General features: G+C 43.3%; 1 protein-coding gene across 3 annotated transcripts; it reads left to right on the top strand.

Moving 5' to 3' along the window:
* Positions 1 to 17,353: 17,353 nt before the first annotated feature.
* Positions 17,354 to 21,601, top strand: LOC119324026 (exosome complex component RRP45A-like). Of its 3 annotated transcripts, none has more exons than XM_037597748.1 (9): positions 17,354 to 17,553; positions 17,653 to 17,862; positions 17,947 to 18,042; positions 18,135 to 18,249; positions 18,501 to 18,581; positions 18,679 to 18,867; positions 20,248 to 20,516; positions 20,609 to 20,664; positions 21,200 to 21,601. In XM_037597748.1, exons 1-9 carry the CDS (start codon positions 17,426 to 17,428, stop codon positions 21,400 to 21,402), a joined length of 1,347 nt encoding a protein of 448 aa, XP_037453645.1. In that variant the 5' UTR covers positions 17,354 to 17,425; the 3' UTR covers positions 21,403 to 21,601. The 3 variants fall into 3 exon arrangements, with proteins under 3 accessions (XP_037453645.1, XP_037453647.1, XP_037453646.1); XM_037597750.1 differs by having other exon boundaries at positions 20,248 to 20,413; positions 21,200 to 21,337; XM_037597749.1 differs by lacking the exon at positions 20,609 to 20,664 and having other exon boundaries at positions 20,248 to 20,413.
* Positions 21,602 to 23,412: the final 1,811 nt, after the last annotated feature.

The following is a 23,412-nucleotide window of genomic DNA, read 5'->3' as shown; positions in this document are numbered from 1 at the left end:
AAGATGGCCACTGGTGATGGTTTCCCTCTCCGGCAGGTTGCCGAAATGGGCTCCCGATTGTTTTTTCGTGGCTGCAGAGGCTTGTGGCGGTGGAATTCCCGATCTAGGTTCTGTTATGGAGGTTTTGGGATTTATAGGAAGTGTTGGCGTCGGGGACAAGTCAAGGGGGCCCACGAGGCGATGACAAGGACGGGGGGCGTGCCCTAGGGGGGCGCCCTCCACCCTTGTGGTGGCCTCAGGACTCTTCTCTGATATCTTTTCGTTCCATTATTTTTATATTTTCCAAAAATATTCTCCGTAAATTTTCAGGTCAATTGGACTCTGTTTGATATTCCTTTTCCGCCAAACTCAAAAAACAAGGAAAAAACAGAAATTGGCACTGGGCTCTAGGTTAATAGGTTAGTCCCAAAAATAATATAAAATAGCATAAAAATGTATATAAAACATCCAAGATGGATAATATAATAGCATGGAACAATCAAAAATTATAGATACGTTGGAGACGTATCAAGACACCACGTGATGATCGGGTGTGATAGACTCTACATTCACATACAACGGGTGTAAGACAGTTTTGCACATGCAGAATACTTGGGTTAAACTTGACGAGCCTAGCATGTACAGACATGGTCTCGGAACACTAGAGACCGAAAGGTCGAACATGAGTCATATAGTAGATATGATCACCATAGAGATGTTCACCATTGATGACTACCCCATCTCACGTGATGATCGGACATGGGTTAGTTGATTTGGATCATGTATCACTTAGAAAACTTGAGGGATGTTTATTTAAGTGGGAGTTCATTAGTAATTTGATTAAATTGAACTTAATTTATCATGAACTTAGTCCTGATAGTATTTGCAAATTTATGTTGTAGATCAATAGCTCGCAATCTTGCTTCCTATTTTTTTATCTTCCTAGAGAAAACTAAGTTAAGAGATGATGGTAGCAATAATGCGGACTGGGTCCGTGATCTCAGGATTATCCTCATTGTTGCACAGAAGAATTATGTCCTTGATGCACCACTAGGTGACAGACCTGTTGCAGGAACTGATGCAGATGTTACGAACCTTTGGCAAAGCTAGATATGATGACTACTTAATAGTTTAGTGCACCATGCTTTACGGCTTAGAACGGGACTTCAAAAACATTTTTGAATTCCATGGAGCATATGAGATGTTCCAAGAGCTGAAATTGGTATTTCAGACTCATGCTCGTGTTAAGAGGTATGAGACCTCTAACAAGTACTTTGCCTAGAAGATGGAGGAGAATAGCTCAGCTAGTGATCATGTGCTTAAAATGTCTGGGTACTACAATCACTTGAATCAAGTGAGAGTTAATCTTCTAGATAAGATAGTGATTGACAGAGTTCTCTAGTCACTATCACCAAGCTACTAGAACTTCATGATGAACTATAATATGCAAGGGAAGACGAAAACGATTCCGAGCTCTTCGCGATGCTGAAATCAGTGAAGGTAGAAATCAAGAAAGAGCATCAACTTTTGATGGTTAATAAGACCACTAGTTTCAAGAAAAAGGGCAAAGGGAAAGAAAGGGAACTTCAAGAAGAATGGCAAGCAAATTGCCACTCCTGTGAAGAAGCCCAAAGCTGGACCCAAGCCTGAAACTGAGTGCTTCTACTCCAAAGGAAATGGTCACTAGAAGCGGAACTGCCCCAAACCTTTGGCGGATAAGAAGGATGACAAAGTGAACAAAGGTATATTTGATATACAGATTATCGATGTGTACCTTACTAGTGTTCATAGTAGCCCCTGGGTATTTGATACCGGTTCAGTTGCTAAGATTAGTAATTCAAAACAGGAGTTGCAGAATAAACAAAGACTAGTTAAGGGCGAGGTGACGATATGTGTTGGAATTGATCCCAAGGTTGATACGATCACCATTGCACACTCACTCTGCCTTGGGGATTAGTGTTGAACCTAAAAAATGTTATTTGGTGTTTGCGTTGAGCATGAATATGATTAGATCATGTTTATTGCAATATAGTTATTCATTTAAGTCAGAGAATAATTGTTGTTCTGTTTACATGAGTAAAACCTTCTATGGTCATACACCCAATGTAAATGGTTTATTGAATCTCCGTCATAGTGATACACATATTCATAATATTGATGCCAAAAAATGCAAAGTTGATAATGATAATGCAACATACTTGTGGCACTGCCGTTTATGTCATTTGTAAAATACATGAAGAAACTCCATGCAGATGGGCTTTTGGAATCACTTGATTATGAATCATTTGATACTTGCGAACCATGCCTCATGGGCAAGATGACTAAAACTCCGTTCTCCGAAACAATGGAGTGAGCTAATGACTTATTGGAATTAATACATACCAATGTATGCGGTCCGATGAGTGTTGAAACATGCGGCATGTATCATTATTTTCTGACCTTCACAGATGATTTAAGCAGATATGAGTATATCTACTTGATGAAACACAAGTCTGAAACATTTGAAAAGTTCAAAGAATTTCAGAGTGAAGTGGAGGATCATCGTAACAAGAAAATAAAGTTTCTACGACCTGATCATGGAGGCGAATATTTGGGTTATGAGTTTGACCTTCATTTAAAACTATGTGGAATAATTTCACAACTCACGCCACCTGGAACACTACAACGTAATGGTGTGTCCAAACGTCGTAGACGTACTTTATTAGATATGGTGCGATCTATGATGTCTCTTACCGATTTACCACTATCATTTTGGGGTTATGCATTAGAGACAGTTGCATTCACGTTAAATAGGGTACCATCTAAATCCATTGAGACGACACTGTATGACCTGTGGTTTGGCAAGAAACCTAAGTTGTCGTTTCTTAAAGTTTGGGGATGTGGTGCTTATGTCAAAAGGCTTCAGTCAGATAAGCTCAAACCCAAATCGTAGAAGTGCGTCTTCATAGGATACCCTAAAGAAACTATTGGGTACACCTTCTACCACAGATCCGAAGGCAAGATATTTCTTGCTAAGAATGGGTCCTTTCTAGAGAAGGAGTTTCTCTCGAAAGAAAGTGAGCGGGAGGAAAGTAGAACTTGATGAGGTAATTGTACCTTCTCTCGAATTGGAAAGTAGCAGATCACAGAAAACCGTTCCAATGATGCCTACACCAACTAGAGAGGAAGCTAATGATGATGATCATAAAACTTCAGATCAAGTTACTACTGAACTTCATAGGTCAACTAGAACACGTTCCGCACCAGAGTGGTACGGTAATCCTATCCTGGAAGTCATGTTATTAGACCAAGGTGAACCTACAAACTATGAAGAAGCTATGATGAGCCCAGATTCCGATAGATGGCTTGTAGCCATGAAATCAGAGATAGGATCCATCTATGAGAGCAAAGTGTGGACTTTGGTGGACTTGCCCGATGATCAGCAAGCCATAGAGAATAAATGGATCTTCAAGAAGAAGACGAACACTGATGGTAGTGTTACTGTCTACAAAAGCTCAACTTGTCGTAAAAGGTTTTCGACAAGTTCAAGGGGTTAACTACAATGAGAGTTTATCACTTGTAGCAATGCTTAAGTCTGTCCGAATCATGTTAGCACTTGCCGCATTTTATGAAATCTGGCAAATGGATGTCAAAACTGCAATTCTTAATGGATTTCTTAAAGAAGAGTTGTATATGATGCAATTGGAAGGTTTTGTTGATCCTAAAGGTGCTAAAAAAGTGTGCAAGCTCCAGCGATCCATCTATGGACTGGTGTCAGCATCTCAGAGTTGGAATATACGCTTTGATGAGGTGATCAAAGCATATGATTTTATACAGACTTATGTTGAAGCATGTATTTACAAGAGAGTGAGTGGGAGCTGTGTAGCATTTCTGATATTATATGTGGATGACATATTGCTGATTGGAAATGATATAGAATTTCTGGATAGCATAAAAGGATACTTCAATAAGAATTTTTCAATAAAAGACCTCGGTAAAGCTACTTATGTATTGGGCATAAAGATCTGTAGAGATAGATCAAGACGCTTAATAGGACTTTCACAAAGCACATACCTTGACAAAGTTTTGAAGAAGTTCAAAATGGATCAGTCAAAGAAAGGGTTCTTGCCTGCATTGCAAGGTATGAAGTTGGGTAAGACTCAAAACCCGACCATGGCAGAAGATAGAGAGATAGAATGAAAGTCATTCCCTATGCCTCAACCATAGGTTCTAAAAAGTATGCCATGTTGTGTACCAGACCTATTGTGTACCTTGCCATGAGTTTGGCAAGGGGGTACAATAGTGACCCAGGATTAGATCACTGGACATTGGCCAAAATTTCTCCTTAGTTACCTAAGAGGACTAAGGAAATATTTCTCGGTTATGGAGGTGATAAAGAGTTTGTCATAAAGGGTTACACCAATGCAAGATTTGACACCAATTCGGATGACACAGAGTCTCAATCTAGATACATATTGATAGTGGGAGCAATTAGCTAGAGTAGCACCATGCAGAGCATTGTAGACATAGAAATTTGCAAATATACATACGGATCTGAATGTGACAGACCCGTTGACTAAACTTCTCTCACAAGCAAAACATGATCACACCTTAGTACTCTTTCGGTGTTAATCACATGGCAATGTGAACTAGATTATTGACTCTAGTAGACTCTTCGGCTGTTGGTCACATGGAGATGTGAACTATGGGTGTTAATCACATGACGATGTGAACTATTGGTGTTAAATCACATGGCGATGTGAACTAGATTATTGACTCTAGTGCAAGTGGGAGACTGAAGGAAATATGCCCTAGAGGCAATAATAAAGTTGTTATTTTATATTTCCTTATTTATGATAAAGGTTTATTATTCATGCTATAATTGTATTGATCGGAAACTTAAATACATGTGTGAATACATAAACAAATATCGTGTCCCTAGTAAGCCTCTACTAGACTAGCTCGTTTATCAAAGATGGTTAAGGTTTCCTAACCATGGACATGTGTTGTCATTTGATAATGGGATCACATGTTTAGGAGAATGATATGATGGACAGGACCCACCTGTTAGCTTAGCATAATGATCGTTCACTTTATTGCTATTGCTTTCTTCATGTCAAATACGTATTCCTTCGACTATGAGATTATGCAACTTCTGGATACCGAAGGAATACCTTGTGTGCTATCAAACATCACAACGTTACTGGGTGATCACAAAGATGCTCTACAGGTATCTCCAAAGGTCTTTGTTAAGTTGGCATAGATCATGATTAGGATTTGTCACTCTGAGTTTCGGAGAGGTATCTCTGGTCCCTCTCGGTAATACACATCATAAGCTTGCAAGCAAAGGACTAAAGAGTTAGTTACAAGGTGATGTATTACGGAATGAGTAAAGAGACTTGCCGGTAATGATATTGAACTATGTATAGCGATACCGACGATCGAATCTCGGGCAAGTAACAAAGCGATGGACAAAGGGAATTACGTATGTTGGCATAACGATTCGACCGATAAAGATCTTTGTAGGATATGTAGGAACCAATATGGGCATCCAGGTTCCACTATTGGTTATTGACCGGAGAGGTGTCTGAGTCATGTCTACATAGTTCCCGAACCCGTAGGGTCTGCACGCTTAACGTTCATTGACGATATAGTGTTATATGAGTTATATGATTTGGTGACCGAATTTTGTTTGGAGTCCCGGATGAGATCATGGACATGATGAGGAGTCTTGAAATGGTTGAGAGATAAAGATTGATATATAGGACGATGGTATTCGGATACCGAAAGAGTTTCGGAGTGCACCGGGTAGTCATAGGGGCCCCGGAAGGGGTTCCGAACACCCCCGGCGAGTGTATCGGCCTTATGGGCCAAAGGAGGAGAAGCATGCCAGCCCACAAGGGGCTGGTGCGCCCCTTCCACCCCTTGCCCACATACCAAATAGGGAGGGAAGGAAGGGGGAGGTGCCCCAAAGGCAGCCAACCCCTCTTTCCTTCCTCCCCATACACAAATATGGAAAGGGGGATTCGGCCAGGGCAGGCGTCCTAGGGAAGCTGCCGGCCACTTGGGGCGCCCTAGGGGCTGCCTCCCCTCCCTCCTCCACCTATATATATGAGTGGAAGGAGAGGGGTAACAGACACCACGAATCCCTAGCCATGTGCGGCGCCCCTCTTCTTCTAGTCCGTCCCTCGGTCATATTTTCGTAGTGCTTAGGCGAAGCCCTGTGGAGATAACTTCACCATCACCGTCACCATGCCGTCATGCTACTGGAACTCATCTACTACTTCGCCCGTCTTGCTGGATCAAGAAGTCGAGGACGTCACTGAGCTGAACGTGTGCAGAACTCAGAGGTGTCGTACGTTCGGTACTTGATCGGTTGGAGCACAAAGAAGTTCGACTACATCAACCGCGTTGTTAAACGCTTCCACTTACGGTCTATGAGCGTACATAGACACACTCTCCCCCTCGTTGCTATGCATCTCCTTGGATAGATCATTGTATGTGCGTAGCATGTTTTTGTTTTCCATGCAACGTTTCCCAAAATTAAAAAGATTCAGTCCCTCAAACTGTGAAGGTAAGCGGCTCTGATGCCTCCTTCGAAGAACAGCATTGGACATGTTCTGATCCAGACTCAGGAGAAAAGCTTCTGCTCTTATCCGCTGTGACTCGGCCTCCAATGAGGCCTGCTTTGTTGCCATCTTGGCATTCTCTGCATTAAGATCCTCTCAGGCCTTGGACACCTCATCTCGCACCTTTGCAACCACTGCATTATGTTGCGGTTGATTTGCCGGAGTTACCTGTGCAGCTAACAGAGTTTCCAAAGCATCCAAGAGCTCAGATAAGACTTGAGCCGGCGGCTGTGCTGAGCCGCTCGCCCCAGCTGTCGCAACAGCAGTTGAGCTGGATGTCATAGCCGCGGCCGTTGACGAATTTAGCATTGGCTGCGTACCAGCCATAAAAATAGCAGTCCTGCTAGGCGGCTCGTATGGATCCAGAATACTGTCACCGTCGAAACAACCCCCAAGCCCGCCATCTTGAAGCTGATAGATTGATTCAGTTTCTCCAGTTGAGGACTCATCACCTGAATAGATGGTCGTGTCTCCACCAGATGCAGACCCTTCCTCAAGATCCGCCCCATGAACAAAGCCAACAAAGGCGTGCTTCTGGCCGGGTTGATCCCTGGTGGGTTGTGCGCGCTGAGCCGTCTCGATGATGTTGATGCAGGCGTCCGGCTCAGGCTCTCACTCGCCGATTTTGCCGATGAAGACGTGAATTCCGTCAAAGGGGACCCGGTACCTGTACTCGATTGAGTCGGCCTTAGGGCCCTAGCCAGCGTCGTCGATGTAGATCTTGCCACAGCGACTCTTGGTCATCCGGCCCACAGCGTATCCTTAGATCCCTGAGAAATTTCCCTTCAAGAACTCAAAACCACCCTGCTCTAGCCCCACGGTGGGCGCCAACTGTCGTGGTTTTGTCATGGCAGATGCCCTTGTGAAAGGACTTAGGTGTGGAGCCATCGCGACGTAGGTTAGCTCGAAGGGGTTGAGCGGGACAAAGGACACAAGAGTTTAACCAGGTTCGACCCCTCACAAGGAGGTAAAAGCCTACGTCCTGCTTGTAGTTGTATTGCTTGTGTTTCGATTACAAGGGAGCGATTATGCTTGACCTAGCTATCGATCAATTGTTTCTTGAGTTAACCCACCGCCGGGTCTCGCCTTTATATACACAGGTCAAGGCCTGAGGCTTACAAGAGTCCGAGCCCGATCACACAACGTGACCGGCCTGGTTTCTAAGTCACCTTGCCCTAACAAGAAAGCCAACATATGGCGGTTCACACGTCCGAGTCTTGGGCCACGGCCAGGCCCACCTCTGTGAGTCTTCGTATTCACACTTCATCTTCTTGGGCCTCCTTAGGCCTTCTTCATATTAAGTCGCCAATGGTGTAACCCGGCCCCTACCGGGCGGGTCACACCTCGGGGTTATATGCCCAACACCTTGGCTATCTGCAAGTTAATTACTAGACATGCATCAAGTGATCTCAAGTCCAAAGTATTCAATCCAACATAAAGAAACTTCAGAGAGTAAGACTCAGTTCACCACAAAAATAATAGAAAGAGATGAACATCATAAGATTCAACTTTATTAATAAAGCTCATGACACAATCAAGATCGAATCCATCAAGAACATGAGAGAGAGAGGGAGAGAGATCAAACACATAGCTACTAGTACATACCCTCAGCCCCAAGGATGAACTACTCACACATTACCATGGGGTAGCAAGGTTGATGAAGAGGCCTCCATGGATGGGTGCTAGAGGAGGCTTCAGGGTGGTGATGGAGGAAATGTCCCCGATGGCATCCCGATGCCACCTAAGGAGGGTGAAGGGCCCCCTCCTCCTTATTTGGCCCTCCGGGGAGAGAGGAAGCTCTCCCCTAGATTGGATCTATCTTCCATCTTTTGTTTTTCGCTTCTTTTATCTGGCCTTTCACCGTTTTTTACAGCGAGAGATCTGTAACTCTGCCCGGGCTGAAATTTTGGGGGGATTTTCCTCTGAAAATTAGCTTTCTTGCGGCAAAATAAGAGCTCCAACCGACTTAAGGGTTGGGCCCATGGCGCGTCGAGGGGGTGGTCACGCCACCTGCGCTTGTGGGGCCCTCAGGCACTATTTTGTGTTGATTCCTTCTCCCCAAAATCACATATATACCATAAAAAATCATAGTAAATTGCCATGATGTTTTGACCTTCCTAGATATTGATTTTCCGTTAAACAAAAAACATGCAGAAAATAACAACTGACACTAGGCACTAGATTAATGAGTTAGTCCATAAAAACAATATAAAAGTGCACCAAAACCATATATAATTGATGTAAATGTAGCATGAATACTTTATAAATTATAGATATGTTGGAGACGCATCAACCACATACCACTTCATTCATCAAGGCAGAACTCGAAACAATTTCCATATTAACAGAAGTTGAAGCCGCTTCCACTATAACAAAAGTTGAAGCAATTTGCATTTTACAGCGAAGTTGAAGCAGTTTGCATTTTACAGAGAAGATGAAATAGTTTGCGTTCTACAGAGAAGATGAAGCATATGCAGTGTGGACGAATTCAAAAGAACACGATGGTTATAAGAGTACCCGACCATCTATAAACGAAATCTGGCGCCACCCCTAACCCTAGCCACCGGAGCACCTGCAAAGTCCAGATCTAGACCCGCCAGAGCCGCAACTAGAGCCATTGTCCTCCGTCACCCGACGTACTATGCACAACTCAAATCGTGGAGGCAGTCACAGCTTGCATGGCGGCCGTGACCGCTGACCCGAGCTCCTCTTAGCCCGAGTCGGAAGAGGAGGGTATGGAGGACGAGGATGACAAGATGGAGGGCGGTAGCGGCTTCCACGACCTTGACGACACTAACGAAACCGAGGATGAGGAGGGGATTAGGAGGAGGTGTGGGGGTTCTGAGCCCTAACCCTACTTATTCGGATAAGCTCGATGATGGCCACAGGAGGACGCAATAGTAAGGCGAGCATGACTACACAATTCGGTAAAGCGCAACATGTCAAGCACTCAAGGCTTGTGGCATCAGAGATATGAGATCTTGGGGTGAAATTGGAATAATGGGGGAGGGGTGAACGGGAACGGGGGAATTGGTTAAACATAACTAAGAAAAGTCATTTGAGGTTGCAATTCAAGAACTGTCAGGGTGCACTCAAAACTTTGTATTGCCAATGGAAACAATTGCAAATTGATGCATTTGGACTTGGGTTGAATGCTAAGCTAGATGCTGATAGTGATTGATGGAATACTCATTCATGTTACTCATTGTATGCACACTAGATCATTATCTTATCATAATTGTCTACATTTTGTTCCTTGCTAATTTTTCAAAAACAACCAAAGCATGAAAGGTATAGGAATGGAGGACCACCTAGCTTGGTAGAAATGCATGTGATTTTTGATGATCATCACATCACCGGTACCGAGCTTGCTATCTTCCGTGAGATACCATTGGACAAGGAGGCATTCACTATCGATGAACAATGGATATGACAACTAATGTTGTTGCCATGTTGCATTTTGTAGACGAATGCAATTGACAACGGAGGCAATGATGCTGATGCTAACATAAAGATAACACAACTTCATGACTTGCTCAAGTTAAATAACAATCTTGCAACCTTAGGCTAAATGGTTATGCACTACAACAAGACTTGTTTGCATAAGCAACCTAGGACAATTGTAGTGCAAACTGTTTATGAATGGGTGATGGAAAAATTAGCCCACCCTAAATCTTGCTACAAGATGTTTATAATGTATCCATATGATTTATTGAGTTTGCACGGTCTTTTAGTGAGTGACTATCATTTTGAGTCAACTAATGATGTGAGCCCACTGGAAATGTCGAGGCTTCTTGGTCTGGATGCTTAGAGGCCCTCAATCATTTCGTCAAGCCAAAGATCGTTGTTCGATCAACTAAAACAATTCATAGGAAATCAATCATGTGTTGCACTGTGTATATCCTCTATGAAGAGGCATCATCAAACCTACAGATCCTACATTCGCAGGTGCGCATCAAAAAATTAGGCACAAACATTTATGGCCTCACTTCAAAGGTTGTATTGGTGTAATTGATGGAACAAACATTCCTGTTATAGTTCCCACCAAAGGTACTGTGGACTTTACTAGCGACATAATTACACAAGTCAAAATGTGTTGGATGTTTGTGACTTCAACATGAAATTTACCTTTGTGTTTGCCGAATGGGCGGAGTCAGTACATGGCACACTGTTTTTTCATCAAAGTACGGAGAAGTATGCTATTATTTATCCCACGCCTCCTAAAGGCACACGAGTTAACTAATTTGTATAATTTGTTTCTATTAACTACTACATGTGTTCTAACTTCTTTATGTATGTAGATATGTACTACCTTGTTGATTCCGGTTATCCAAATTGAGTGGGATATATAGCTCCCTACAAAGGCCAAACCTACTACTTTCTGGGATTTCGGGTTGGACGTCCAATGAGTGAAAAGTTTGAGGTGTAAATCATGCTCCTTCTTCTCTTTAGAATGTGATTAAGCGGTCATTTGGCATTCTCAAGAAGAAATGATGCATCATAGGGATGTGCCACAGTTTAAGGTGGGAAGTTAGACGATGATTACCAATGATTGTATAACTTTGCACAATTTGATAAATATGATGATAATGGAATTTACATGCATGTAGTGGCACGCGCGACACAATTTCTTGGGGACGTTGTCTCGACATCATCGATGAAGGCAAGATGAACGACACGCCTCTTAATTTATCAAATGGCAAGCTAGATAGATTATTTTCTGTACAAACATCAGATTATATAGATGGATTATTAATTATATGGACGGTCGAATCCTCTGGCTCCCTTTTTGTACGGTTTAATAATTATATGGATTATCTTTTCTATTGTATGAATTACTTGCATGCCCTAGCACATGACAAACATAATTCTTTTGCTATATGTCTATGTATCTATGAGCAAGAAAGTGAAAGAAATATTATCATATATTTTTACACATTATTAGAGAACAATTCTTTCACTGTCAAGCAAAATACCATTTAAAGAGTCTATTAAGACAAAATCAACAAGTTACACCCATTTCAATACTCCAGTGGCATCTTAGTCCTTTCATCAGCTCAAAGTCGTTTTCACAGCTTTGTTACCAAATAAGAAATGACCAATCTTTACTGGAGCCGTTTCGCCAACACAACCAATCCATAATTGATTCTATGAAGTTGAATCCCAAACAAACAAGACCTGAGATAAGTGGGCACTTTTTACAGCCTATCACAATTTTGGCACCAACCAAGTATAGACATGGTGGTATGGACTTTGCAAGATGGCCTTTTACTAAGTATGGTGAATACACAGTACGATCTGCATATAATATGGCACGATCGGCTCGTTTTCTTGAAACTTGCAGCAAAAGTGGCTCTGGTCTATCCTCGAATATAGTTGTTAAGGAGAAGAACTGGAAGGCCATTTGGTCTGTAAAAGCTCCCAATAAAATGAAAGTTGTCCTATGACGTTTTGCTCAAGATTGTCTTTCATCAGGAGCACAATTACAACGACGACATATCCCTGATGCTGCGTGTTGCTGTTTCTGTGGTCGTCTGGAGAGTGTGGAGCATGCATTTCTATTCTGTCCACATGTAAGGGCCGTATGAGATGCGATCAAGGAGTGGGCAGATATCCAACTATGTCATTCTACTTTCAGAAAATACTAAGCAGTGGCTATTTGAATTCCTTGTCAGATCTTCGGACAAGGAAATCACAATACTGGTTGTGTCCTTTTGGTACATTTGGGAAGCGCGTAACGACGAGCGACACGCACCGGAAATTCCTAATCCTCGTCATACGATGAAGAAAATTCGTGCTTACACTAACCTGATTTTGCAGCACCTTTTCAATCATGTACCTGTTATCACACGCGAGTCTTCCTCATCCAATACTATGTGGACTCCGCCGCCGCCAGATGTGATTGTCATGAATTCAGACGCTGCAATTTTTTTAGAGATTAATATGTCAGGGGCTGGTGTGGTGGCCCTGAACCATGAAGGAACATGTATGGTAGCAATACATTGAGCCTATCCATGGGGCATTGGAGCCTAAACTTGAAGAGGCTCTAGCTTTACGAAGAGTTGTATAGATGGTCCGAGAAGAACAATTCTCCAAAGTGATATTCGCCTCAGATTGCCAGTCGCTGGTTACTAGGATTATTTCAAGTATCTCTGACCGTTCCTCCATAGTACCATGGTCAATGATATAAAGTTTGCTTCAACGAGCTTCGTGTCTGTGGTGTTCAAGCATGTTCGTTGGAAAGTGAATATAGCTGCTCGTCTGTTAGCTAAGTCTTATAAAAATTTGTCTAGTGTTATTGTTTTCCATTCTACTCCGGAATGTATTCAGGAGACACTTTATAACTTTGCGGAAATGTTAACGCCCACATGTGTGGGCGTTTGCACATCACCCACACGCCTCCATCACCACTCATTTTGCCACGTATAAATAGATGACATCAGCAGAATTTTTTTTGGTTTTCGACTTAAAAATGTTGTATCTCATAAATAAAAAAGCGAACTAAAAATCCGTTTTCACCATTAAATCCGTCTCGACGAGATCTTCAAAACTAGACCCCATGTTGATATGTTTCGACGAATTTTTTTTTGCCAGAAGTTGCCACGATGTTTACACTGCAGTTGCCATAGGGCTTAAACTAAAGTTGCCATGTGGCAATTTTAGTTTGTAGATCATGACAATTTTAGTATTTTGATGATGGCAACTCCAGTACTTTGACCATGAAAATTATTTTTTGTATGAACCATGGCAATTTTACGTGCATGTATCATGGCAATTTTAGTTTATGGTTCATGGCAAGTCTAGTTTCTTAATTCCCCGTTTTATAAATGTCAAAATTTACTTTTAAATGTAGAAGAAAATAGCTGAAACATATCATGGCAACTTCAGTATAAACATCATGGCAATTCATATGCAATAGACATGGCAACTTTTAATTCAATTTTTTTTCATCAAAACATATCAACATGGGATCTAGTTTCGAAGATCTCATCGCGAGGGATTTAATGGTGAAAACGGATTTTCAATCGGATTTTTCGTTTAAGAGATAAAACATTTTAAAAACTGAAAATCCAAAAAGATTCCTGCATGCATGCATGCGATGACGTGGCAATTTGTTTACATTAAAGACGTGTGGTGCGTCTCCCTTCCTGTCACACGTGTGGCTGTTAGCGCGACCCTAACTTTGTCTAAGTGTTTTCATAAAGCTGACATTCTATCAAAAGAAAAAGGGAGACTACCAAAATTTAGGCAGCACACATTGGGGCACCAACCAAACATTACCCAAACTAGAAGAACACCCGTGCGTTGCAACGGGGCCACATTAACTTTAAGAGTTCAATATCAATTATGTTAATATTACATTTAATATTCTCATACATATCAAGTGACATTGACGACCTTTTTACCATCAAATTCTCACACACACTCTCTCCCTCCCTCCTCCTCACTCTCTCTCCCCCTCTCCCTCTCTCTCTCTCTAACACACACACATATCCATCTTATTGGGTACGGGACCATAATCCATCTATTTCACACGCACACGTGCTAGTGCATAACAATATGGATTATAAAACAGGTTCAAGGTAGTAATAAGGATTCTTTTCATGCATTAATAAACAAATGTTCTGCATTGAAGACAAGATAACCAATTCCCAAAGTGCATCAGAGCATCACAGAACATTACTGGCAAGATAAATGCACGACGATACACCCGACTCATTTAATTAATATAATTAAATTATCAGTAAATTAGTCACCAAACTGCTCGGATGAACCGGAATAGAGCCAACATATATCATCCTAGACAAACGCAACATCAACCATTTACCTTGGTACTTTAAGGACCGATAGGAGGATGCATGTAGAAGCGCTTCTTGCCTGCGAATCCACAGTTAGAGAGAGAAATTGGAACCCATTCCCATCACCAACTGATAAAGAAAGCATGTAAGAAAATTGATATCGGGCCAACTTGGATCTTTGGTGATTGTCCACCGGTATGGAGAATTTAGGAGGGTGGGTGCAGGGAGTGGCCTTGTGGATGATGGATGGAGGCGCGGAGGGATGTGGTCACCGGAAGGTCGAAAGCGGAGAGGGTCGGGCACGTTAGGTGGAGCCGGTGGTGCGCGACAACCGGAGGCGGCCCAATCGTGGGCGGCGAACCGACGATAGCCTCGGCCCATCTCTCGATGCAGTGAAGATAGAGAGGGCGGCACTGCCGGTGCTCGAGGCCGCCGCTCGGCACCATCTACATCGAGGGGAAAGAGAGGCGAGAATGCGATAGGATGATGCGGGGCTAGGGATTGCGGAGGAGGGTGGGGTGTGCGATTTGAATGGATGGTTCTGCCCACCGTTTTCTTGTACGTGGCGGTGGAGACGGCGGCGTCCAGCCATGCAGGCGAGGCATGGGTCGAGCCGGGCACACGACGAGGCGCAGTAGCAGAGGCGGGGGCGATTTTTTGCTACTGAGATGCAGGGTGTGGGATTGATCGTTCATATTCTCTTTTCCTTTTTAACGGGAGATGGATGCGATTTTTTCACGAGGGGAGAGATGCGACCACGTACAGATTCCATAATAAATTAATTAGGTCCATAACGGGATTTTTTTACAATGCGTTAAGATTTACGTGTTAGTTTTCTTAATAAAGAAATGCACTGATGTAGGGATCGATTGATTCGGATAAGGAAAGATAGATTCGTGATCTTTTGTATGTTAGAAAATTAGTGGTTTGCAAGGAAAGAGTGGAGAGAAAAAGAACCAATGCGACCACGTATAGATTCCATAATAAATTAGTTAGGTCCATAACAGGATTTGTTTGCAATGCGTTAAGATTTACGTGTTAGTTTTCTTAATAAAGAAATGCACTGATGTAGGGCGCGATTGGTTCGGGTAAGGAAAGATAGATTCGTGATCTTTTGTATGTTAGGAAATTATTGGTTTGCAAGGAAAGAGTGGAGAGAAAAAGAACCAGTACGAGGGGGTGCTGGGAGGTGGGACGAATAAAAACCGGACGAAATTGGGAGGTGGGAGGGGGCGAGTAAAAACCGACGAAAAAACCAACGAAATTGGGAGGTGGGAGAGAGGATGAAAAAAACCAGGGGAGGTGGGAGGAGGACAAAAATAAACCGTACAAGGCTACCAATTGCTCCATTAGGAGTAGAGATTGTTTGTGAAAATAACATGTGACGACGAATTAGCGAGCGGATCCCCTTAAAAAAGACATAGCGAGCAGATTCCCTTAAAACTGGTAGAAATGGATACGATTGATGACATTGATAAATAGTGGTGAATGTTGGCATAATTTACTATCATCATGCATGGAAACGAATCGTCAAAAAAAAATACTTCCTATTACTACACTCATAGAAAGCTTCCTAATCTCTGCTACCAAACAGTTTCTGCCCAAACAAGGAAAGAAAATTATGGACGTGATTCGAAAGGAAACAAACGTTATGAAGATTAATTAATTTAGATTTGATCTTTAGAGATTGATTGTGATTGATTCTTTTACATAAAGACATTACTAAATAATTTGCGTCAGTATGGAAAGTTCTGATCCATTCAGTTTTTTTCGTTGTGTGAGAGGGTGAAGTGAAAATAAACCGATGAAGTGGGTGAGGCGACGAAAAAAATCTACGACAGTTAACCTACGGAAAAAAACCGAACGAAAGTGGTGGGACGAATATTGACCGGCGAAGACTACCAACTGCTCCATTAGGAGTAGAGATTGGTTGGTTCGATTTTTTTTTGCGTGGAGGGAACTACCTGGGAGGTGGGAGGGAGTACAAAAATAAACCGTCTCAGCTGAGCAGGAGGTGGGAGCAAGTACCAAAGAAGTACCAAAAAAGACCGGATGAGGTGGGACGAAAATAAAACCCGGAACGCGACCTACCAACTGAGACATTAGGAGTAGAGATATTAACAAAAGTGCAGATCCCGTCCCACTCTTCACTTTTTGACAAAAAACTTCCGAATAGCAATCTTGTTGAGTGATCTCGACGGGGTTCGATCGGCATGGCGTGTCGTTCCTCCAGGAGTGGGTGCTGAGAGGAAGGATGGCAAACCTTCATTGTCAATCGGCCGGAGCTGCATCGTCATTTGGATCAGAGCATGAACGAAATCGAGATGGTAGAGGTTGAGGAATTTGTAGGACGTGAGGGTTTAGGGTGGGCATCACGAGAACTCACCCATATCTTGGGAGACGGCAGACCCGAGGTGCAGTCGTGTTCGTGCTTCAGGGGCTGCCACGTGCTGTCCTCGCCGCCATCGCCTGTCGATGCCACTTCAGCACCACGAGCATGTGACTGAGGGACGAAGGAAAGAGAAGGGAAGGAAGCGAGCTAATGACGTACCTATGTTTGGTATGTAATACCCTCCATTAAGATTAGATATTTTCTTAAAATTGGTTATTTTGTTTCCTAATTAATGTGATTGAGCAATTTAAAGTAAGGTTAATTAATTTAAATTTGATATTTAAAGATTGATCGTGATTGATTCTTTCACATAAAGACATTACTAAAAATAACTTGCACCAGCATGGAAAGTTATGATCCGTTAAGATTTTTTTCGTTGTGTGAGAGGGTGACGCGAAACTAAACCGATGGGGTGGGGGAGGGACGAAAAAAAACCAGCGAAATAAAACGGATGGGAGGTGGAAGGAAGTACCAAAGAAGTACAAAAAAAACCGGATGAGGTGGGACGAAAATAAACTCGAAACGCGACCTACCAACTGAGACATTAAGGCATTAGGAGTAGAGATTCACTCAAAAGGGCAGAAACAACCCCGCCCCCGCCTCGGCCGCGTCTAAAACCCTAGCTCCCGCCGCCGGCGAGCAACGAGATGATGGATCCGCGGTGGCGCCCGACGGTGAACGAGCGGGAGTTCATCGAGCAAGCCCTCCAGTCGGACCTCCGCGTCGACGGCCGCCGCCCGTTCGATTTCCGCAAGCTCAAAATCGCATTCGGAAGGTACCTTGACTCAGTCCCCTCCCCATCCCTTCCTTTGAGCTAGGGAACGTTTTTGCCCGCGCATCAATGTTTGGCTGAAGTTGCTGTTGGAATCTGTAGGGAGGATGGCTCGGCGGAGGTGGAGCTCGGCGAAACGCGTGTGATGGGTTATGTGACTGCCCAATTGGTCCAGCCGTACAAGGACAGGCCTAACGAGGGCACGCTGGCCATATTCACCGAGTTCTCGCCCATGGCTGATCCTGCCTTTGAGCCGGGGCGACCTGGGGAAGCAGCGATTGAGTTGGGCCGTGTCATTGATCGTGGCCTAAGGTCTCCAGATGGCTGTTTGGTAGTTCTTTTTTTGTCAAAGAGTTTAAGTGTGGAGTTTAATGAGGATTCTCGGTGGTGTCACAGGGAGAGCAGAGCCGTGGATATGGAATCCCTGTGTGTTGTTGCAGGGAAGCATGTCTGGTCGGTGCGTGTTGACCTTCACATTTTGGACAATGAGGGGTATGGGTTGTATATTTCCTACTGATGTAATTAATGAGTTAATACTTCTGGGTAGAGCGCTAACCGCGTGAAATGATATGGACGTTTCTCAGGAATCTCATTGATGCAGCTAACATCGCTGCATTGGCAGCTTTGTCTACATTCCGGAGGCCTGAATGTACGGTTAGTGGGGATGATGGTCAGCAAGTTACAGTACATGACTCTGAGGTAGGCATATAAGGTTATATTGTATATTCTCTTGCTTACACATTCCTCGAAGTTCTAGCCGGACCTACAAAGCACCACATTCTCCAGTTTGCTGTGTCGCTATAATGAGAAGTACCAAATATACATGACTTGCGGAGCTTCCTGTATATGTACTCACAAAAACAACCCCATTATTAACTATCAGATGCTGGTCCTGTCGTTTATACTGCCATCAAATTTATCTTATGTTCTATCTTTATTGTATTTTACAGGTCAGGGACCCACTTCCCCTAACAATTCATCATCTCCCCATAGCTGTCACCTTTGCATATTTTGGTGACGGTAATATCATGGTATATTTCAATATTTCTGAACATGAAAGGTGTGTTATTAGCAATCATCCTGTTGCTCTCTTCTTCTGACAGTCTTTGGCTATATTCCTGTATGTAGGTTATCGATCCAACGTACAAGGAAGAAGCTGTTATGGGAGGAAGGATGACAGCTACAATTAACTCGAATGGTGATGTCTGTGCCATTCAGAAAGCTGGTGGAGAGGGTGTCATGTCAAGTGTTATCATGCAGTGTTTAAGGATTGCTTCGGTTAAAGCTGCTGATATAACAAGCAAAATAAAGAGAGAGGTGAGTCAAGTTGCATCACTAATATGGCATTACGATTTGGATATCTGCTTTAATGTTCTATGAAATATGAAACTATAGCAGGGGTTCTGAATCGGGAATGCAGTTCATGAACTCTATAATTGAAGATCAAAACACTAAGCCAAAAGCCACCCACAAAGTTCTATGCTGAAGATCCCTGTGTAGCATAAAAAGGGAAACAAAAAGATGATAGGAAAATAGAAAGTTGACATTGTGCTGGTCAGCCATGTGGCCACTAGAAAGCATCGATATGGCGACATTGGTCGTGTCCTGTTGTGGTACATATGGAATACAGGGATCACTGGGATATGTGGAGATACGTGTATCCCCAAGTATCCTCTTTTTCCAATATTAAATAATTAAAATAAATAGGGATAGGCTGGGACACTGGGCAGATATGGCTGTGATAATGGGCAGGGAGGGAGATGGGAATGGTGGCCATTGGCGAGAAGAAGATCCAGTCTGGGATGAAGATGGGAAGGTGGCTGCCAACAAGGAAGAAGCTCTGGGCAGGGAGAAAGATGGAGACTGCGGCCGCCAGGGAGGAAGATTCAAGCGGATAGGCTGGGACACTGGGCAGATATGGCTGTGATAATGGGCAGGGAGGGAGATGGGAATGGTGGCCATTGGCGAGAAGAAGATCCAGTCTGGGATGAAGATGGGAAGGTGGCTGCCAACAAGGAAGAAGCTCTGGGCAGGGAGAAAGATGGAGACTGCGGCCGCCAGGGAGGAAGATTCAAGCGGAGAGGAAGATGTTGACAGAAGCTACCGACGAGCAAGAAGGTACATGCGCTGGCGCAGTCGTTATCTCCTGTTCTGCAGCGCTCGAGCAGCTAGAGCAAAGGGAGGCAGAATGAGAATGGGTACAGGTGGAGGAACTGACTTAGTCTAGGGTTTTCTGAAACTGGGCCTTATTACGTATCCACCTGCTCAAAGTCCTTCATTAATGAAACTGAGACAACATGTATCCAGTACTCTCAACTTAAAAAATCTCCCGTCGAAAAATTATCATTTAATCTTTATTACATGATATTTATCTTTTTAAATATTTATATACCCTGCCGTATCCCCGTGTCCGTATCTCCATATCGGTGCTTCTTAGGATGGCACTGCCATTGGTGCCATGGGCCTGGTTACCACACCCATCTGCTACCAAATTGACCCCTATCTTGGCCTCTTGGTGGTTTGTCTCAAAGTAGCAAATCAAACCCTGGATCAGTCCATCAGCATGTGTGTTGAGTGGCTCTCTGAATGAGCCAGGTGCCTAGAAATTCTGTGACTTTCTGAACCTTGTTCTATTTTGACGATCATATATGCATGTTATTCTAAGGATCAAACCCATGTTATTCTTTTTTTTTTCAGGTCGATGATTACACTACTGAAAAGGCATTGCAGAAAGTAAAGCGTACTCCAGCATTAGTGGCTAAAAAAGTTAACGTTCCTGATGTAACTATGGAGGAGAGCACTCATAGTGCATTGGAAAACCAAGCCTCGAAGGCACCCAATGATGGTCAGCAGATAAGCAAAGGTGATGATGATCATCAAAATATAAAAAGGATTCCTCCCTTGACTGTGGACCGAACCGTTAAACACAAACAAACATCCACATTCGTTGGTGGCCCATCAAATTGGTAGCTACTGGAGTGCTGCACCTTTCTAAATGTGTGCATTAGATAGTTGCTTGATATAAGTTTTGCCAACCACCCTGATTTTTGCATTGTAGGGATCCATACTCCAAAGGAGTTTCGTTAAGCTCCCTCAGAATCTCTCAGTTTCCTGGTACTGTGAATTTTGTTCACCTGTTATTTTCATTTTTTTTCTAGTTGCATGATCTGAGTGCTTACTATCTACAATGAATTTCCCGAACATTGGGTTCATGCTTCAGCTTTCAATTATAGTCTTCACTAGCCATGAAATATGCTCTATAAAAGTGCTGAAACATGTGTTACATATGCTAAGCATGCTTTGGCGGAGTTATTCTCCATGGCGAAGTGAGCCAATAAAATCATTAACATGACATGATTCTTTTTCATTTTTTGATATGTATATATGTCTGTCTTGTTCCGGTCGACCAATATCCTTCTAGTTGGTTCTTTTTTGTTGAACATGCCTGTTTCCGAGAGAATGTACCAAACAAAGGCATGTTACATTCTCTATTCCCATGGAGGTTTTTAAAAAAGTTAAACCGTCAGCAGAACTATTGCATGTTTTTACTGTAGAAAACTATTGTTCACCTAACTGGACAAGAACGATTCTTTGATATGACACACATACCCATCCTTCTCAATTCTGGAAATTTCCTTGGAATATGCAGATCCGCCAGCTATACCAAATGACGGCAAGCATGAGGATACCAAGCCAATGTTGACTGAATCTAATCCAGAGGTGAAAAGCGTGTTGAATTCTGGAACGGCTGGAGAGTCGGATGAGGTCAAGGAAAGCAGATCACCTAAGAGTCTAATAGATGCTGTCAAACCAAAACACAGAAGGAAGAAGAAACAACATGGCAATAGTTAGATTGACTGTAACCTACAGGTCTTAATTCCATGATGGTTGTAGACACAATTAGTTAGCTTTCTTATTCTATTGACGGTGCACATGCTACAGCGTTACATTATGAGATTTTAAGCAACGACTAATAGTGCTCTCTTTTGCTACGCCACCATTCCTGTAGTTTTCAGTTACATATTAACATATGTGCTCTGGAGGCAGTCAATGGAACATCTCTTTAGGCAAAACTTTCCTGATTGAAGGACCTTCATAAGGGTGGCGGGTCATCATTCTCGGGTTCTGGTGGACTGTCCTATGTATTTTTCTTTTTGAAACAGGCAAAGTTTGCTTCAACTCTTTCCGGTCATCCCCCCAGCCCATGAACAGAACAACTAGATAAACTAAAGGGCATGCAACAGAATTGTTAATTAACGGAAAACATGCCATCACATGAACAGAACACATACTCCCTCTGTACCGAAATACATGTCGCTGGAGTAGCTGAAGTTTAGCTACTCCAGCGACATGTATTTCGGTACAGAGGGAGTACATGCTATAGATGCGAGTAAATCAAACCATCTAAGTACATATGAAAGTCTTCACAGAATGAACAAAGTACAACACTTGGCAGAAATCTAAGCAGTGGAAACAGAATGAAAGTACTCAGTAGTCTTCGCACCAATCACAGAGAAAGAAGGAGAAATTCTTCAGATCTCAACAGATTATAGAAAGTATAAGTGAGCGAGGAATTAGAATTCGTTGCTTAGCGAAGACATAGAGATTTGTTTACCCCAGTTCAAACTCCCGACACGGTTCAACGTCTGGGTTGAAGAGGCTGAGCCACAATTGTGAACACACAAGTCTTTGCCTTGTTCTCCGTGAGCTAAGTTCCTTGAACTCACCCAATCACCCGTGATAGATCTTGCGGTGATCTTTGGATCGCTACGTACTTGTTCTTTGACGAATCCACATGATGGATGCTCTTAAACAACGCCAACCGTCTAGAGGATGCGCAATCCTCAAGAGTAGCACGTCCAAGCTAGGCTTTGATTGAGTTCTTCGTTGATGCTCAATAACAGTTTTAGTTCTTAGGCTTTGCGGGTTTTCCTCACTTAGGACTCCTCGTGTTAGTGCCAGGAAGGGTTTCTCAGACAACACTTGTCAAATCACGCGGATCAACCAACCAAAAAGGATTGAGGTAGGGGGCTATTTATAGTTGGGGAGCAACCGAAGATGACTGATATGACCGTTGGGGGCACATTCACTAACATACACACAATAGGTGGCTAACGGTCAAATTTCATATCATAGCATATGTGGACTGACTTGTGGGGCAAGACATCCAACTCCTACACAAAGACTTAACCTTGGTGTCCGAAGACTTAACTTTGACTCCAAAGCTAAACGACTCCTCGATCAAGTGGGACGACTACCAGGTGCCAAAGAATGCTCACATGCGTCGTCCCCATGTGACCAATGAAACAACCACCATGGACATCGATGAAGGAAACTTCATGGCAAGGTTGCTTACCTTCAAGGCATTAAATATGAGTCTATCTTTGTCTTGAGCAATTGGATAAGCTTAAGTTAGTGGTTTTAGCCTTGATCTATCTGCGAGAGTGGCGATAGTACACACGAGCTCGCGTGCTCCTGGTAAACGGACCAATGGTGCAGCGTGCACATGCGGGTGACAATAATGGATCGTGGAAATACGGTGTGGGTTTAAAAGTGTAGGTAGTTAATATACAGGCCTTGGTCGGTACAGCGGGGTTATGGGCACGGCGTTAAGTGACGGGAATTGACGAATCGTTCCATTGGGACAGGATGGTTGGACTGCATGTACCATCCGATTTGTACAGCTCTCTCCCTACTCATCTCCCACCCCCGCCCCGCCAACAAACAAAACACACACACACACACACACACCAGTAGACGCACGCGCGGACGCATCGCCGGGGCCGTCTTGCTTGCAGTTGCTCGCGCGCACCTGCCGGCCGCCACTGGCCGGCGAGGCCGCTTCACCCGCGTAGAAGCGGA

This window comes from Triticum dicoccoides, chromosome 6B, assembly GCF_002162155.2.
Source record: "Triticum dicoccoides isolate Atlit2015 ecotype Zavitan chromosome 6B, WEW_v2.0, whole genome shotgun sequence".
Lineage (NCBI taxonomy): Eukaryota > Viridiplantae > Streptophyta > Magnoliopsida > Poales > Poaceae > Triticum > Triticum dicoccoides.
This window is presented reverse-complemented; position numbering and strand designations above follow the sequence as displayed.